The sequence below is a fragment of the Struthio camelus genome, chromosome 22, assembly GCF_040807025.1.
Source record: "Struthio camelus isolate bStrCam1 chromosome 22, bStrCam1.hap1, whole genome shotgun sequence".
Classification (NCBI taxonomy): domain Eukaryota; kingdom Metazoa; phylum Chordata; class Aves; order Struthioniformes; family Struthionidae; genus Struthio; species Struthio camelus.
The window spans coordinates 7,227,577-7,247,482 of NC_090963.1; the positions used below are offsets into that span (position 1 = coordinate 7,227,577).

At 46.3% G+C, this 19,906-nt stretch overlaps 1 protein-coding gene across 2 annotated transcripts in view; it reads right to left on the reverse strand.

Moving 5' to 3' along the window:
* Positions 1–19,906, reverse strand: part of BARX2 (BARX homeobox 2) — a 79,047-nt gene that overhangs the window by 28,588 nt on the left and 30,553 nt on the right. Inside the window, exon 1 of one of the 2 annotated variants that reach the window (XM_068916553.1) lies at positions 8,093–8,309. The exons of the other annotated variant lie outside the window; for it this stretch is intronic. Coding sequence (XP_068772654.1) covers positions 8,093–8,279 — 187 coding nt within the window. The 5' untranslated portion in view covers positions 8,280–8,309. Of the gene's footprint in view, positions 1–8,092; positions 8,310–19,906 lie in introns of those variants that run through there. 2 annotated transcript variants of the gene reach the window in all.

A 19,906-nucleotide genomic window follows, 5' to 3' on the forward strand; every position in this document is an offset into this window, starting at 1 on the left:
CCTAAACCTTCTGAGGAGCTACCCTGTCCTAGCAGATGATCTAGCTCACATGGATACGAAGCTCATGTTAATGTGCTCTGGCTTCTATGTTTTCAATCCCTTTTATTCCAGATGAAATATTTTGCCTGGGGGGGAGGGAAGGGTATTTTTGTTTGTTTGCTTGTTTTTTAAACTTTTACCTTGCCAAAATGAATTTTTAAAAATTTTTGTTTCATTCTGACCTACAAAGGACAAGCAACTCTCTTTTCTATCTGCCCACGAACCAAAACATCTATTATTGTGGCTACCCCAAGTATTTTCACTGCGACGTGAAGAAATTGCGTGCGTGGTCTGCAGCTGCAGAGCCCGAACTTCCAACTCCCCCGAGCAGAGCTGCGTAGCTGCCTCTAGCTGGACAGGGGAGCGCAGCAACCGGCGCATGAAAGAGCTCACCAGAAGCAAGAAATCGAGATCATGAGAGCAACGGCGAGCAAAAGTTCGTCTCTAACCTAGTAAACGGATCGAGCAAGTTGTTTGCAGAGTGCAGTTACTGGTGTGAAGACGACTTCCAGCCAACGAGCCCCACCATCGATCGCGTACGGCTGCGGGCGACTCTCCCTCACCCCCAGGTTTGCGCCAACGGCAGGGAAGCGACTGAAAGAAAAGCAGAGATTTCTTCCAACCATCCAAGCTCGCTTCCTCTGCCCATACTGGCATCAACTCCTTTCTGAAGGCAGATCGACACTCCGGTCGGCGCTCTGCCTAGGTAATGATACTGTGAGTCGCCCTTCACCACACTCTTCCCCAAAAGATAAATGTAATAATCACCTCAGGTGAACAGAAAAAAAAAAAATGTTAGTCCTAAGCCTTCATACAGTTTTACTTATTCCTCGTTTCCTCCAGGAAGGTTCCTGCCCTTGTTCACACCGGGCTGGTACTGAAGGCAGCAATGCTGCAGGGGGGTCATTTATTCTACTAGATGGATCATCTTTTTCCTGCATTTGACAGCAGCAAGTTGAGCAAGAGAGTCATAAAAATAAAAATCACAATAATTGGAGAGCCGTGCACTGGGGCCCTATCCGCGGTCTCCAAGAACAGCGTCCGAAACTGCGATCGGTGGGCTCTGTACAAAGCTACAGCTTTTAATCCCCAAGCAGCGTACGGGTGGACTCAGACCGCGCTCAGTCCGAGCTTTCCAAAATAAGGTGCAGGAGTCAGTTTTCCCCGGGGAACCCCACAGTCATGAGCGTCTTGTATTATAGCAGCCCTCTGCAACGCTTATTCCCGGTTAACCACAACGCTGATTCCTCCCCAGTGCCGTTTTCATTGGAACCACCGCGGTGTGACTGCTTTGTTCTATGTAGTTTTGCCGTTCATTAATTTGTTTTATTCATTATTAATCGCACCGAGACACGGGTAGCAAAATTCAGTCTTGAATCTGGATTTTGAAGTATCTCAGCATTTGAACTTATTTACAGCCAGAGTTCCCTGCTCAGTCTAAGAAACTCGTTTGCAAATTCAAACTGATCTGGCTTTGCTTCTGAAATACCACCTCTAATATTGGATATAATCTGATGTAGAAGATTGGCAGACTCGTCTCTAAATATACAGTTATTATTAGTCAGCTCATTATTATTCTTCATATGTCACTTTTCTGGCATTTCTAAACTATGTTTTCTGCTGAAGACCTCAGAATATATAAAGCCAAGGCTGACATGTTGAAAAATGCCAAGCTCTTAAATTAAATTTTGTGCCCAAGCTTCAGCTGTTACGGATGAATCCACGTTCAAAGCCCATAGCGTTTGGTCAGTCCACCTCAGCATAAGCTGATCTTCAGCACGACTGACACGCGAGGACCTTCTCGCAGGGCTAAAACGGAGGGGAAGTTATCTGGCTGGGAAGTTTGACAAAACTCAAACTTCCCTTAAGTTGCATCTGCATAAATCTTACTAGGGGAGTAGGGAGAGGGTCCCGACGGGACTGCGATGTCAAATTCTGACTTCGCTGGGTTTTCAGAAGAGCGCTCTGAAATGCCAGCACAAACACCACTATCTTCTAGGATCTGCATGCAAAAATGCAGCCTCTGAATTATCTTACTATTAATCAGGAATACACGATAGCTTCCTTAATGCTGGAACAGATTCATCTAGAAGACATCTAGAGAAGGAATACTTCCTGTTTTTCAGGATTAATATATTTCCTTTTTGACTTTGCCTTTCGCTTTGGCCATTAAGCTGTGGAATTTTGCTGATCTTTGTTAAGCTGAAGCCAATAAACATACGGAGTTAAAAAATTTTTTTTCCCTTCATGTATTTGCACAAACAATCAGAAAAAAAAAAAAAAAGAAACCCAACCACCTAACAGTACTGCAGCAATGTCCATTTCCACACGCAGATACTCATGGATTTGCGGTTTAAGTTGGCGCCCATCACTTTTTGCTGCCGGGTAAACAAGCACATTCCTTTTGGCCTGCTTCCTCCCTTTAGGGACGCAGGTCTTTGAGGGACCTCCCGAATCAGGAGGTCCCAGTTCCTGCCGTCGCAGGCACCCACGTAAGACATCCAGCGCAGAAAGCCCTCCGCGAGACGCACAACTCTCGCTAACAGTTAGCTCACAACGAACCGGAGACTACGAGCGGAAATACCATGGCAAAACCTGAGGTTCGCCGGGTCCTTCGGGGAGGATTCGATCCCCGCTGGAGACGCGCGGCTGGCGGGAGGTTCGGCACGCTCAGGTGTAAATCAGCCTGGCAGAAGGTATTCCCCACAACTTTGCATTTGTTTTATTTAAGTGGATTAACCCAGCTGTTGTGTTTCAGATAATAGGCTTTGAGCGGAGGGCATCTCGTTTTTCTCCACACTCGGATACGCAGGCCATATCCATTCCCGGCTCCTTTCCCACAGTTCCCTGCTCTCCCCCAGGAACTCCGTAACAGGATCCGTTCCATTGAAAGGGAAAAGGTTCGGCAAAGTATTTGAGCAAAAGAAACGGTCTTCCACCCCCACAATGTTGTCCCAGAGCAAATTCAAAGCTTGCCCGTTTTAAACCTTTTTGAACAAAATCAGACCGAATCGCATTTTTTGTGAGGGCGCTTATATAAAGACTGAGCTGTTTTAAGACACAATAAATCCTTCTCACCATGTTTTCCTAAAAAAGTCGACAAGTCTGATGGAAGATCAGGAATATCAAAGCTCACGGTTTACTGCACGAGCAAGGGTCCCAGCGTTTACACATATCACTTGGATTAATCCAGAGAGCAAAAATCCAAATACCTCAGGAAAACGGCAGCTCAAAAACAAACCACCAACTTTGGGACAATCAGTTCCCAGCTTCATCCTAAGACAGAACAGCAGAAGACAGACAAGAGAAGTGCAAAAGAACAATTCAAGTTTCGACCAAGTTATACATATCTCAAAAACCTCAACCGTACAAATATCGAACAAGGTCCTATTCTCACAAAACGAAACAAAGCAAACGCCAAAAAACCCCCGAAATGATGATTTCAAGGAAACAAAAAAAATTACTACAGTCTTACTTCAATACAACCAGCCCCACAGACTAAGTAGAGCCGTTAATTTTCGAAAAGATGTAAGTGAGCTGGGAAATTAAGCCTGTATCCGCTTACAGACGTTGTTGCACTTCAATTATTTAATGTGTGTAGAGCAGTACGAGTCTCATTAACACAAATCCACTTGCACAAGTGTAAATACGCTTTTAGCAAAGTAGCTAAATCTCAGAGAGGACAAAAAGCCCCACACTGATTTAGGGCATCTTTATACTTGTAAAACTATGTTCATGCAAGGTGTCTTTCTACTGTAACTCTTCCAGCAGAGGAAAAAGAAAGCAGCTCACTCCTACCTGAGATACACGTAGCAGTAAAAAGCCGTGGCATAGAACGGATCTAAATTACACTGATGCTCGCTGGGATTTAAGTTATAAACCACTAAGACACTTTCAGAATTTGCATTTTCTGATGTGCTCCAGAACGGGTCTCGGTAGAAACGAATACACAGCATAAACAACAATAATTTTCACTACCAACTGTGCTAAAATAAACCGAAGACTCATAACAAGCTCCCCCCTAAAAGAGGCAACGCAGTTCTTCTTAATCCAGTCATCTCAAATTATTTGGACAGTGTAGGAAGGGTATTCAAGACCAATACTGCTCGTTAGTAGTACTTAATGTTACCAGGGATAGCCTATAATGTTTTTTCCAGGGCATGACTGTCCTGGCTTTTATTTTGCAAGAAATTTTAGTTACATCTTTAGTCGGACCTCAAAACTCCATACACTGACAGCGTCCAAATCCTTTGATTATTTCTCATGCCTGGAACCACAAACACAGCAATTGGATTTTGAACATAATGCTCAAACTAAGAGTAAAAGAAAAAAACACACACACAAAAATAGGTATCAAATCAGAATAATTATAGACTCACTTACGTGTAGTTTTTTAAATGTAAAATTAAAGAATTGTACAAAGAGTCAGAAAAATGATTCCTACTGGACTCCACTCAGTTGAAAACCGAGTTCAAGGTTTCTCAAACCTTCAAATGTCTCTATAACAAACCAAGAACTGCACACGTTGACACTCTAATGAATGCTTATACAAGTTAATTAGATACCACATAATATGAAAAGCCCATTAAACAATTAAATATAATGAAAGTAAATAAATAAACAATATGTTATCATTGCCTAAGTCATCACAATCCAAAAAGCCATAATCAAAAAGGTGTTAGCAGCCATTTCACAATATTTGCGTCTAAATAGATAATTATCTATTTTTTGGTCATAATGGCTCTGAACCCGGGTGAGCGCTGTGTAGTAGATTCTGCTCAAGTACAACCTTCTTGGTCGTTTGGCTCAAGAAACGCCCAAAATGCATGTTTACATATCAAATCGTAAGCCACCGATGGGTCTCTTTTGGGTGGAAACACAGATTTCTTTCCAAAGAAAAATTTTGGCTGGGGCTTGTTCCAAGCTCACGCAACGGGAATCTTTCCGAGGAGCTTGGTGAGCTTTGGGCCAGACCGTCTGAACGCCCCTTACAACCAAACTGCCAATTTCGGGCTTCGCGATGCGCTGGACGAGTTTCCAACGCTCTTTCTGCCCCCACCCCACTCGATGGGGCGATTTCCTTTCCTGACAACCCAGCTGCACGTGTTTAAGTATTTAATGCCTGGCCACAGCCAAAAGATATATTTTCCTTTTGGTTACTAACGTTTTTCACTTAACAAAAAAAGGATGTTGTTAAATACGCAGGCTGCACAACTGTAACATCTTATATCTTTCAGCTTCAAATAAATTATACAGGCGTATCAGATGGCTTCTCCGACTCCATCCAAGATAAAAGGACTATTAATTCTTTAGTCCGTCAAAACACTCCCAAAAAAAAAAAATCTGCCTCCTGACTCAGGAAAAAGCCATGCTGATGAACAGAAGTTTAGCTGAAGTAACTAATCACTTGCAACCGTTTCAAATGCACCAAGTCCAGCTATTACTATAGAGCAAGGCAAATTTCTCTGCTTTAGACTAAGCTTCCTCTGCGTTAGCCCGCAAAGGGGCCAGGTGCTCGCTCCTGTCCTCACCCACTGCAAAGAGACTAGGGAAACCCAGGCAGGAGGTTACATGCTGTTGCAGTGTATTTCTTCAGTCTTTTTAGTCTCAGAGTGTGTGAGTGTGAGTTTTTTTTTTTTTTTTTTTAAAAACGCAATTGCATTGGGTACTTTTAAATTTTTTCATATTGAGTTATCCGTTTGTGCCCTACTTCATTTCTTAGACAATGACAGAATTTCCTCGCTTTTATAATAATAAAAAATCCCATTACCTAATGCACATAGGGCTTTAATCGTAACTACAGACTTTGAAGGCTTCCAGTTTGGAAGCGTGGACTTTTTGTAGCCTTTTCTTTTACGGTTTTATTCCCACAAGCAAGTCTCTCTCTGTATTTCACTTCTCAACCAGTGCGACTCCATAAAGCATATCCCAGTAGGAGCAGGAATTTGCAATCCAGCCCGACCCCGGGACAGGCCAGAGCTTGGCCTTGGAAACACAGTCTTGAGGGTAGATTCGTTAAAGTTCCCAAACACAAAGAGCAACAACGTTGTAACTGAACACTACCCACCAGAGTCGTGCCAGCATCTCTCAGAATCATCTGCTGAATCACTTCAGGATTGTTAATGATTATTTAATGACTATATCTCAGTCTTGCAAAACCAGTGTTTTCTACACATGACACAGAACCACATAATTAAAAAGAAAAAAATTAGTTTCCTCCCCACCATGGGGATGGTGAGCTTCAAGCAGCTCCTGGGGAGCACCCCACCCAGCAAAAACATTAAGGATCTCTTAACTTAAGGTGATACACAAATCATGGGTTTTTTTGCTGTCGAGTTAGTCGTATACGCTTCTGGGAGGCGGTAAATACTTGGGTTTATATTCCTTTGGGGGACTTAAAGGAGCTTTCTCTTCTAATGCTTCCTCTGTAATGTACAGCATGCCCCTCCGACCAGAAGGAGATGAAGATCTCCCTCCTGTACCCGGTGGATCGAGGTTTATGGACGTTCTGCCACTGACACCGACGGGTGCAGAACCGGGCCCTCCACGGCCTCCCGCAGGCTGCAGTACCCCGACACCAGCCGAGACGTCCGTGCCCGTTTTGGCCGAGCACAGAGCTTGGCGGTCTGCACAGTAGCGAGAGACCAGCTCTGACAAACGCCCTTGTCAGCAAAATCTTGATTAACAACTAGGCCTTCCCGTGTCAAAAATATGCCAGTGATTAGGCAGAGAAGGCAAGGAAGGTCACGCACAAATCAATAGGAAGAAATTAATTTCAAGTAAGGATCACACTACACATACGATCCCTTTCCAAAAGCAGGTCACCCTGGGTCATAATTGCGATCTGGCCTCTTAATCACTTGCAAATCTTTAATGAGCAATATTTGCAAAGTAAATATAGAGGCTGGAGCAAGAGCCACGCTTTGACCAAGGAATTACTCTACCGCTCTAACTCTCACGTAGCCTACGTTACGTTTTATATTAGCCTGGCTCTACCAATACCAGAAAAGTTCCTTCTTGTTTATACTCAGCTAGGCATAGAAAAATAAATAAGTAAATAAAGAAGGAGCAAAAACATAGGCCTTGAATTCTTAAGCACAACTTAATACGAGCGCCAAACGAACCGTTCTCCGTAAGAGGAAAAAAGGCATTTTGTGACATTGAAATATGTACCATTTTACCAGGAATTAGTCCTTTTGGAACAGTTCTCTGAAGAAGGTATTTTTAACTTTCGGTTTCATCGGTAGATTCTCCGAAGACATTAAGCGCCACCATCGAACTGCAGCGTTAGAGGAAGAACATAAACCCGGAGAACTATCTACTTCACCAGAAAAGTAGGTTTTCTATAAGGTCTAGAACGTATCATAAGAATGATTTATTTTCTTTTTAACACGCAGTGCTAAAAGCCCACATTAGGCTGATCTGCTTGTGAAATTTAACTAGGCGCACAGCCGAGCCGCCCCTGGCCGATTAAAATCGGCAGCATCTGCACAGGACGGGGACCCAGCCGTACATACCTGCTTGTGGGGTCTGCAAAACCTACAGAAGTGTTTCACATCCTCCCCGTTAGCCTAACCGCTTCCAAAAGAAGCGTGAACTTAGGGCAGAAGTGCCTCCCACGAGCAGTTTTCTGGGGATTACCAGTACTGCTAGATTTGTCCTACGCCTCCCGAGAGCGGCGGAAAAACCATCAGCGGTCCCAAGGAGCGCAAGGGCAAGGTAAAGGACATCGCGCGCTCCCGGCAGCTCGCCGCCGACTGCGAGGGGGACGCATTCGGGCCCATCCCAAGGGAGCCCAAGGCTGGGGGGCCAGCTCTGCGCAGGGGGCTGCGGGGGAGAGCGTCTTCCTGGCGACCCCCTCCCCACCACCAGGGAGCCAGGCGGTGGGGGAGCAAGGGCTGGGGCTCAGGGTCCTGGGGGGGGTCCCTAGAGCTCCTTCCTCTGCTCCTACACATCGCGCACACCCCGGCAGCTGGCTGGACCCCCGGGGGGGGGGGACGGGGCTTGCTGGCGGCCCCCCCCGGCGCCGCGCAGGGGCAGCGAGCAGTCTTACCGGCGCAGGAGTGCAGCGGTTTGGGCCGCACCAGCAGGGCCGGGCAGACGGAGCAGAGGGAAAGTTTCTCGAAGTAGTCGCAGGTCTCCTTGGAGAGGATCTCGTCGATCATGAAGGTCTTGTAGCGCCGCCTGCCTGCCTTGGCGCGGCCGGGCGCGGCGAGCCGCGGCTGGGGCTGGCAGTGCATGGCCGGGCCGCCCGCCCGCCGGCCCCGGGGCTGCGCGGCGCTGCGCGGGGCTGCGAGCGCCGCGGGCGGCAGCGCATGAGCACCCGCACCGCACCGCACCGCACCGCACCGCACCGCACCGCACCGCACCGCACCGCACCGCCGAGCTCCGCGCTGCCCAACCCGGGCGCGGCGGCGCAGGGCGCAGCGCGGCCCCGCTATATAAACCTGCCGATAAGCATCTCCGCGCGGCCTTTTTTAGGCCGCTCCGGCTGTCAATCAGGGGCCGCCGCTGCGCCCCGGCCAGCACCAGCGCTACCCTGCGCCGGGCGGGGAGGATCCCGCCGCTCCTTTCCCCTCCCCGCTCTCTATTTTAAGATCGCGGGGTGTGTGGTAGCGGCGGCTTTTTTTTCCCCCCCCCTTCCTTTTTTTCGGTGTGTGTGTGTGGTGGTTTTCTTTTTTCGTGAGTTTTTTTGTTTGGTTGCTTCTTCGCTGCGAAAACTGGAAAGTGCCCAGCTTGGGCTTCTCGGCTTCTCCCCCCCCCCCGCAATTACTTAGAGAAATTAAAAGCGCGGCGGCGGCGCGGCATCAAAACCCCTCCCCAGCCGCCAAGCGCTGGAGAAGGAGGAAAAAAAACCCACAAAACCTCAAAGTATTAAAATAAAAAGGCTATTTGCAAGCGCCTTGCCGGAGCGTTGCCCCTTCAGCCCGCGGCCGCTCCGGAGCGCCGGGCGCGGAGGCTTCGCGCAGCGCCGGAGCCGGAGCCGCTTCCTCCCGCTCCGGACTGAGCGATGGTTTCCCCAAAGCGCTGCCGGCTCGTACTCCGTTGGGGGCTGCAAACTTGACACGGGGAAAGAGAGGCTCGCTAGGGAGATGCGGCCCCCTCCCTCCCCCCCCCCCCGGCCATATACACGCTAAAAATTATTTGTAGGCATCGCCCATAGATTTAAATGTTCCCCCGCTGCCCTTTTCTTTCCATGCTTTGATCCGTGCGGCAGTAAATTCGCATAGAGCGATTAGAAAATTGAGGCCGTTTTTGCGGAGGGAGACGGCCGTCGCGCACTCTGCTGTACCAACCGGTGGCTTAACTTTTTTTTTTTTTTGGTTAACCCCTATTTTCAAAACCGTCGTGTAATGAACAAATCTATAAACTGTCTTCAGTCTCCTCTGTTTAAGCACTATTTTTTTTTCCGATTACAAGCACCATTTGGTTGTAAACCTTACAGATATATTTGTCCCGTTTGGAGAGCCCTAGGAACAAAAAAAAAACAGAATTTGCGTTCTGGCTGAACACAGTCAAAGCTGGAAGAGGGACACAAGGAAATACAATACTTCTGATGTATCCTTTGTACTTTTTTCTTTAAAAAAGTCATTATGTGGTTTTTTAATACAATTCGCTGCTACACATTATTAATACAAAAAAGAAACAAAACATGTTGCTCATTAAAAGCCGTCAGAAGGGCAATCTCATCTAAAATAAACTGTATTTGTTTGGAAAATTTTATTTCTTTTTACTTTGATAAACTAAGGTGATTTTACAAACAGGAATTTAATTAAAATAATAACTAAGGAGTTCAAGGACTCTCTGCCCCAATCATATAATTATTTTAAAATTACTTAAGCTATTATTTTAATTCCTAAACAAACTACAAATATTTAAGGAGATTTGCCGACTTCATTATTCTAGTATAGCTTTAGGAATACTCATTTATTAATTCAAACAGAAAACAGATTTTTAGGAACGCCTTTTCTTTGCCTCGTTTTCAGACATAACAGTTCTTTTTTGAGGAAATAATTACCCATAAGCCAAACATTAACTTAAACAATCACTGCTTGCTGAAAATTATTGCAAAGCGTATTTCTGAACCACTGTCCTGAGCAAGCTACTGACCGAACCCTGCAAGAGCAGAAAACATAGCAGGCAAAAAATGGCATTTTGCTCCCCTGGGTTTGGTTAGGATCTACAGGCAGTAGCTGCAGCCTCCCTACCCCCACCCCAAATTCATTTTGCAGTTTCTGGCTTCACAAAAACCTGACGAGACCCAGCGGAGGAACGTTTCCTAAACGGAGAGCGCGATACCATCACCGGGAATCAGCCTTCCACCAGCCCGACAAGAGCCGGACCAGACACCAAGAGGGGAAGAGACCGTCGGCTCACCCTAATCGCTTACGCGCAACCAACTGAAAGACCAGAGTCTCTGCTCGTCTTTAAAAATTCATTTCTTTGTCCCGTCAGAAGGGCTGGACGCCCAGAGACGCGGGGCTGGCATCGCCGCGCTGCAGGAACAACGATGGCCTCGCCGGAACCCGAGGAGACGAGCCGGCAGGTGGAATTAGGGCACCCAGACACATCTCAAGCAACTTTCTTCTTCTTATTAATGAGATTTTTTTTTTTTTTTTTTTTTAAAGTGGCCAGGGCTATACCATGGTTTCTATTCTATGAAACACACACTGGCTGTCAATCAAAAAGGGGCTGCTTTGGTCAGGAATAATCAGGGGTTTTGTTTCCAACATTAATGAAGTGGCTGGAATAGCAAACATCTGCCAAGGAGACTCAAACCCCGAGCAGCTGTTGGAGCCCCCAGTACTCTTCCCATGTAGGACAGCCTTGCTGATAAGTACTGCTCCCTAAGGCTTCTCTAACGGTTATAAATGGGGCCGTATCAGAGGGCAGAAAGCAAAAGGCATGTCAGGAAAGGTTCGGCAGACCAAAGAGGCTCAAGGCAGTTGACGGACACGATCCTGCAATTCACCATCTGAAGCGCAAATTCTGTTTGTGGAAAGCCAGTATTGGAATCGGGGTGGAAATTAGCACCGCTCTAAGCTTGTCAGTCAGCAACAGGTTGTTAATGATTAAGAGCAGGGAGTTCAGCCCTCCTTCCGAGGGGGGAAAGTCGATCCTCCAGGAGGGCAATCACATCCCGTCGCTTGGAGAAGCGGTCAGAAAAGATACAGCAGGAGGCCTTCCGAACAAATTTTAATCCCAGCCCTGGTACTACCAGGCAACACTTTGCATGCAGTTCTGAACCGCTCTGGTGCGGTGCACCAGGGACTGTGACTAAGCACCACTGAGTGGACTTGTTTTGTCCCAGCACAAGCAGTACCATAAGGTGGTGATTAAGGGCCCAGGAACTAAGCCACTGCAGTATCACTGGCTGTTCTTATTTAGGTAGTACCCAAATCTCTGGCTGTGCTCTGGGCAGGGTTAGCTGGCTGCGACTTCTTTCTGCATTTGTACAGCGCCTGGCACGCTGGGATCGGCGGCTTAAGGAGATGAATTCTGTCTGGAGGATTTTCAGGTCACCACAGGACTGACATTCAAGAAGAATTAAAAATGCAGCCCCCTCCCTTTTCTTTAACATCTGCCCATTGTGTCAAAAAATTGCCTAAGCCTTAAAATACATTGGGTCTTGTTATGAATTCCTTCTTCCTGATCCAAAGGGCAGAGGTATCTTTCTCAAGCCCCTGATGTTGCCACATTTCGTCACTGGAAAACTCTTTTCAAATGAAATCCAACCCGCTTTGAAAACATAGATACATACAGACATAACCAATCCCTTTAAACACCAGCAGTCTGATCTTAAGCATATGCCTTTTTCAGCATGATACTGGGCTTGATACCTGATCTAAAATGAAGGGGGAAAAAAAAGCGTAGCTAGAAAGAGGGAGGCAGGTTTTGCTCAAGGGAGCAAGTGCATCTAGAGGCTATGTCCTCCCAGCATTAAGGGTCTCAAAGCATGAACGTCTGAGTAAAAGATCTCAGCATCCATCTCGCACGAGAGGGTTTTTACCGTCTGCCCAATGCCAGAGCAAATGGCCAATGCCCAGGAGGCTCTTTTTAAAACCAGGAGGGTGTAAAATCTCCCCCATGCACACACACAATTAGGTAAACCCAGTGAGCCCCTTAGTCCTCTGCATTCCCCTGAAAGAAACACAGAGAGACAGTCAGAGACACCTCTGAGCAGGGTCTCTCTCCTCCACCTCCTGGAAGGAGTCTGTAAAAGCAGGATCCCGCCACAGGAGGGAAGAGAAATTGAATTATTTGTTGACTCTGAACTTCACCTTGGCCCCTTTGCAGGGGGGCAAGATGATACTGCTGGGCACTGGAGTGGGCTATGTAATCGAAATTGCAAAGCAGAGAGGTAGTTGCATGTGCTCATGCGCTCCGTTGCCTTCAGAGAGGCTGGTGCTTCCAGCTTATCTTTACAAGCAAATTTCACTCCATGCCTAAGCGACTGCAGAATGGGATTGCTCCAAGTCCAGCTGTTTCACTGGATTTTTTCCCCCAGCTCCCAAGCTAGGCAGCCTGTCCTGAACTCCCACAATTACATTACTTCTCCTGTCACCTTTAAATCTGCCTGCAGCCTGAGTGTCAGACCTCACTCCGAGCCAGACCAATTCTCCTCCTCCTCCCCCTGCCTCACTGCAGAGCTGCCACATTAGTGCGGTCCACACCAGCCTGGCTCACTAGCAGGTTGAGCTGCTGAAGGCAACGTGGGGGTAGGAGGCAGCAGGACAGCACCTGTCCATTCGATAGACCTGGGTTTATGGCAGAAATGCTACAAAGAGGCCCTTTATATGGTCAGCAGAAACTGAGGCTTCACTTACTTTCTTCACTACAATTAATGAGTTAAACCATGAATCGGGACTACTTTGCTTCATTTTTTGCTCTGCCACAGGCCCCAGGTTTAATCTTCCTTGCTCAGAGCCAATTTAATCTAGGAGTCGAGCATAACAGTACTTACCTCAAGTGAGATAAGTTATAATGCTCTGTTTTAAAGTACTAAAGTTGATTTTTATTTTTATTTTTTTAATCAGTGCTGGTAGCAGCCTCAGAATGCACAAGCTGGAAAGAATTCATCACATCCCAATTTTCAAGTGCCTTACAAAACTGGATATGGTCCCCATTCTACATGCAGGGAAATGGCAGCAGGAACTGCCTCTGCTAACTCTCAGGATGGGAGAAAGACCTTCTCCCTCAACGCCATGCACTCTCCAGGTAGAGAGCACAATCTAAACCCCAGTATTTTCCTCCCATGATCTCGGGGCTGCAAGACAGAGCCTACTGCTATTTTCCCTGGTCACCTCTTTGCAGGGGCACACAACACCTGAACAGCTTCTCCTTCCCTAGGCCCTGCTGCTACCAAAACCAAACCAGGTTGTGCCATTAGTGGTGGCAGAGGTGGCTGGAGTGGTTTGCCTGAGCTCACTGTGGGCGTTGCCTTGCCACTGTTCAGGGCACCAAAGAACATGCCCAACTGGATAGAATAAATCATTATGAATCCTGAGACAGACTCACCAGCAGAACTAAAGGCGTTTAGAGAGACATTTATGGGGTGGCTCTGGTTTTCTGGGTGTTTTATAGATACCATGTACACCTGACTTTATGCCAAGAAACATATGCCATCTTTCAGCAAGTGGGGATTTGTTTTTTCTTGCTATAGCTAAGAGCCTAGAATCCAACTTGTAAATTAGGGCTAAGGAGTTTGGGAGCGGCAACCAGGAATGCAAAGGAGCATTGTCATCCTGAGCAGTAAAACACACCAACGGGACTCGCTGTGGAGCGGCTTTAGGACAAGCCCACCGCTGAGGAAGCAAAAAAAAAATGCTGGAGAATATCACAGAAAGCAACTGTTCCTGCTACTGTCCCAAGCACAGCATCTGAGGGTCTGGTTTGGACAAGAGATGTGCCCAGTCCCTAGTACTCATCCCAGATATTAATGGGATAATGAGTAGTGTTTTCCCCATGCATTCATTCCTACTAGGAATCCAACCTGAATATTTTTCTCTTCCTCATTGTTTTACCTCCATCACTGTCCTCTCTAGGATTCCAGTGAAAACTGAGACCTATATTAACACGGCCAAGGCAATGAAAATCTCATTTAATTCGCCTTTCCAGATGGGGTCGGAGCCAACAGTAAGGGGAAGCATCTGATCTCATGACAGCGACAGTGTTTGGGATTGGAAGATCTTAAAAAAGCTCCCCTGATTTTTGGCGTGGAAGGCTTACCAAATCTAACACAGCTTCACCCTTTAATCCATGCTCTAGCCTAATTTAGATGGGGATCCACATCTGAATGCAGACTGCTTCATCCAGCTCTGCCTAAGGCCTATTATTTTTTGCACAAGGCTTGCTAGATCTCTGCCAAGCTGGGTGGTAGGGTGTTAAAAAAAGAAAAATCAAGATACTTCAACTCCCTCTACAGAAAGGATCAGGATGTTTTGGTGTTCCGCGACTGATGCTTAATCCATTATTCACAAGGATTATATCTGTTTGTTCGCTTTTTTCTTTTCTCCTACAAGATGATTTACCTGAAAGCAGAGAAGAAAAAAGATCCCAAACCAATAGAGCAGAAGTATGTCTCCAGTCTCCATAGAGACACCAGAAAAACACTATGATCATGTGGGTTGTACACAAGGAGCCTATTCATAGTGGAATGGGTGGTGTTCCAGGACATTAAGTAATTTTGACAATCTGCCACTATCTCAGCCTGCAAGAAGCCCGGAGGGAGTTATTGATGCCATCAAGCGCTGATCTCTGTAACTGGCTTTTAGAGAGGCTTCTTCGTTCTGGGCTCCACAGGACCCCAAATCCAAACCTGCCGATGGATCTCAGCACAGCCATGCCAAAGAAATCAAGTCCACCATCCCTGGAGAAAGCCCAGGCGCTGCAAGCCCTGCACTGACAGCACAGGCTTCCCCTCCTGGGCAGCTGCACACACAGAGGAATTATCTGCAAGGAGCCCAGCTATGGCAGTGCAGTAGAAAAGCCCAGGTCTCACTCCGCACTTACCCAGGTGCCTTGCTGCTGCAATCCACTGGCATAGACAGAATCGCACCAAATTTATACAAGGGCAAAGAAGGAGAGACAGGAGCTCTGGGATAAATAACAAAGCACACCAGAATTTACTGCTGGGTCCTTAGGGTTCACAGGTAAGGCTGAGACTTTTGTTGCCTAATGCTAAGGGAAAGGTGGAGATTTCCAGCAGGAGGAACTTGATTATATCTATAAATAGAGTTGTTTCTTCTAAACAAAAAGAGTAAAACCTCAGTTAAAGTGAAAAACCCCTTTCAGAGGTCTTGGCCAAATTTATAGTGCAGCACTTCTCCTCCTGAGGTAGCCTGCTCACAGTCAAAGGGCTTGCTGTATGCATGGAAGCCAGCCAAGGCAGGGGCTGGTTGCCTCAGACACAGAGGAGGGCCTCCTGCCTATTAAAAGGCCCTAATCCAGCTATCTATGATTTCCAGTGCCCTTTTTAGACCAGCCAGAAAGTCTGCTTAAGGTCCCTACCTGGGGAACAGCTCAAGAATCCGTTTCCTGGCCAGAGCTGAAGGACAACGCCCTTCCCAATGAGATTCGGTGTCTGAGTTGCAGGCAACCGGGTATTTTAACACCAGCTAGGAAATGGCACTCAGCTGAGGTTCAGGAGCACTCTAGTGGGTAACTCAGACCAAATAGCTTGAGCTACCTGCAGTACACTCAAATTCATCAGCCCCAGCTCAGTCAAAACCTCTTACAACACTGAATCCTTCAGTGGCCTCCTTCAGAGTGGCCTCGGACTAAGTGACTTGGCCCTGAAGAGCGACCTGCCTGCACCAATGCAATTCTGGAAGAAGCAAATCTGTCACACACAGAATTGCTTAACAACAGCCAAGACACTCACAGCAGGCTGCAATCAATCAGGTTCTACCACCACTCACCTCTACCGTAACTGGCTCTGCCTCGTTTCCCTTGTTTGCTGCAACATGTTTCCAGACAGAGCTTTTTGTATTATCCCTGCTCTGTGTGGGCACAAGCCCTGTCCCCCACCAAAGGTTCAGACACAACAGCTCGTATCCATGAGGAACAGTGAGAAATCAGACGTAACTCAATTGCCATTCAGTATAACTAGGATATTAAAATGCACATAGCTGTTAAGACCCTGGTGCCATTGGGTAAGCCACAGAGCTTTTGCAGTGTTATCAATGTAAGTGGGGGAGTAATACATCAAACAACTGGTACATAGTTCCAAGCCCCTCGCATTTAAGGAATATCAAGAACCTTGACTCAGATGTCCTATTTTGCTCCCCGGCCACAACCTCAACTTTATGCTTAACCCTGAGCTGTTCTGCCTATCCTCATTACCTCTGCCTATGGCCAGCTCTCTCAGAAATACTCTCAACAGCCCTTTTCTCCATAGTATTCTGATAGGCTTTAGCATCTTCATGCTGTGCCTACTGCTAGGGACTTTTCCACTTCTAGAAGCCTCAGGCCTGGTATTAACTGCCACCTGATCACAGGGCAGTATCATTCATTCAAGTCTTAGCTCACACAGCACAGATCTCAACTAATCCTGTTTGCAAGCAAGGACTGCTCACAAGCAATGACCTATTGGCACCTACTTCAAAGATTTCCTAAGGTAGTTAAATTTCGCCAGCTTGCTATAGACAGTAGCAGTTGAAGAGTATTTTTAATCACAGAAGAGAAGACTCTCTAGACTATGTGGAAGCTCACTTGTGTCACCTGCCTTCCCATTGCTTACCCCTTTACTACCAACCTGTTGTTAATGTTTCTTCTTACTCCATAGGCATTCCTGCTCCTTACACCAATGCTTTGCTTTAGAAACACTTCATAGCTGACTCCTAACTTCCCATTATTTTCTTTTTATTACCTTGCTACAGTTGGGGCAGCACCTTTTTTCCCCTCAGTAAGACCTTCCCATTCAGTGTTTGCTCTCAGCTATTCCTTGTTTTGTCTTGCTACTTACCTGCAAAAGCTAAAAACCTCCCCCTCAGCCACAAAGAAGGCGAAGGAAAAAGAGTACTCTTTCAGGCACCCTGAAGAAAAAAAAAAAAGAAAAAAAAAACACAGGCTGCCTCTTCCCACTTATAAAAAAAGGAAGGGTGTCTACCCCCCCCCCCCATCCCATTCCCACCTGCAAGCACTAATCAGGGATCATTGTGCTAAGTGCTTTCTGTGATATAAAAAGGGGACAAGGCAGCCCCCCCCCCCCAAGGGACTTGTAATAGTTATGATCTTTGGTTGTTCTGCAATAACTCAGTATTAATCTCCTACTTTATTGAAAAAAATCTAGCTACTAAAATAAGTAAGGTTAATGCAAAAAGAGTCAATCTAGACTATGATTGCCTAATGCTAGATGTGAAAAGTGCTGGAAAGAACATCGGAGATCTTATAGCTGGCAAGGGCATACTATTGTAGCTCTCTTTAGTATATAGAGCTCCTTGTTATTCTGGACTTCAAAGAAATTTTATGTCTTCTAAAGTTTTGGAGATACTGCTAACTCATAAAGACTTACTTCCATCAGCTATAGATCCCTCTTGTAGGTAACAGTGTCTTTTCTTAACTAAGAAAAGAGTCTGGGACCCTTGTGCCTGAGACCTCTTAGGGTCTTCACTTCCCTCTATATCCTATTTGGTGCTTTTCCCTCTAAAGAAATTGGTTACTTGCTGCAGTTACAGCCCTAAAGCCTAGGAAGGAGTAACAAAAGTCCAGGAAAAGAGAAATAAGTATGTTGGTGTATGAAAGAAGTGTCAAGTTTTATAAAAGCCTTTTCTATTAAGGGAACAGGAAGAAGTGTTTCAGCTGCAACTAGAGAACAGGCTGTGACACCAGAACTTCTCACACTAAAGCAGGCTTCTCTAATGCATTATTATCACTTCATGGCCTGTTAATGATATTTAGGGAAACAGCTTCTTTCAAACTGTCTTTTATAGTAAGAGACATCCTGCTCCTAAAAGGACAGGTAGGCTGTCTTCCCCCTATATAGTACAATAGACTAGGAGATAACGTGAAACAAAAGCATACAGCACCTCTATTGTGATAGTTGCAGAAAAGGTGCAGGGCTGGATGTGGATGGGAGCTAGGGCAGAAGGATGGGGTGGAATGATGAGAGCATCACTAGGTATTTACTAGCCAGAAGGCTTGATGCTAAACTAGCAGACACTTCTGTCTTGGTGTAATGCCCTCACCAATGCATCTGATGTGCGGCCAATTCCAAAACTCTAGGGCATATTTTAAGGTACTAACAAGCATAGCAAACTTTGGCTGTGGAGTGCAGTTGAGGTGTGGAAGTTATGAGGAACAGTTTTGCTATTTTCCTTGAGGTCTCACTTGTAGAGTAAAATGTGGCTTTGGGGGTAACTGTCCACTCCTTGGAGGAGAGGTCTTGGCACATACTTATGTACCTATGCTGTCTCTGGCTTGGCTGATACTGACACAGTTACAGTACTAACAATGGGAACTGGCCTGTGCCATGTTCTTGTGTTGCTTCTGTGCCCTGTATTGGCCAGTCGAAGCTCTCTCTGGCATGCTACCAGCACACTTTCTCTCCACTACAAAGGTGGACTATTTTCCATTTGCTAATTGCAGTTAGCAAGACATCTGGCTGCTATGTGTCTGCAGGTATGAGTGGGAAAACTCCCATGGTCTTCCAGATCACAATTGTGAACAGGATTCAGTGTAACAATGATTAATCCTGTTTAATTGTCTGCAATGGGACTAAACTGATACTAGATAAAGATCTGTCTTGTGATCCAGATGAGGCAAAGCTTGAGAATAATTACAGCTAATTAGATTTGCAGGGTCCAACTGTTCTCTTGGTTGAACCAGGATAAATAATAGGTTAACAGTAAGGGCCTGCTCTGGGCTTAGAGCAGTATCCACGTGAAAAGCTGATCCTCTAAAGTTCTGATGTGATTTTTTTATATACAGCAACAGCATGACAATGAGACTCCCAGGTCAGGTAGAAGGATAGGGACTTGTTGATGATGTGTTGGTAAGCTTCCTATGGTTGTTGGTGAAGGTGAAGAACAGGTTAAAGGGTTTTCTGTGCCTGACTGTAAGCAGAACTGGTATGGCCACATTGCTACACGATGCTCCTGTGTTTGAGTACAAACATCTCCATGTTCCAAAGAGCTCACTTGATATGAGGCATTACTTCAAGCAGAGAGGGGTTTTGTTCATCTAGTGTCCAGCTGTCACACTTTGCACACAAAGTAACAGTAGAAATGCAGCCCAGATCATGGGCTGGTATAAATCAGGCTGGTTCTGCTAGCTTCTGCAGGGCTTAGCCAACTTGCACTAGGAGAAATAGGTCTCTTGGGCAAAGAGGCATGTTGTCAGCTGCTGCTTTGTCTCCTGCACAGTGGACTCCTGAGGACTTGGTTACTAGCAGCTAGGCCATCTGCAGAGCTGGTAAAGATGAAGTGTTCCTGGGCTGGTGGTATTTGCGGACATGACCTTACTGTGCTTTACAAACCGAAAGAAATGGTCTCAGCCTTAAAATTTTTACTTATAACTGTTCTAAACATGTAAATAGAGGAGGATGACAACTATGTTATCAAAGGACAGACTGTGTTTTATCAGGAGTCCTGGACTCTGACCTTTTCACGCTGCACTGCAAACTTGAAGAGCAGCTCGCAGGCCAGAATAATAGCAATCTGTCCTCAGTGGCAGGCCTCCGTGAGATCTCCATATCCTTGCTTCCCCTTGAACATGGAGCCACAGCATTAGGAGAGGTAGGTCAGCACAGCTTTACTGATTTTTTTCAGTAGAGGTGTCAATATCCAGCAGCTGAGAATCCCGCCTTTGCACATCCCACTGCTGAAGCTTGCTGGTGTTGTGGCTGGTGCTGGCAGCCTGTCGGAGG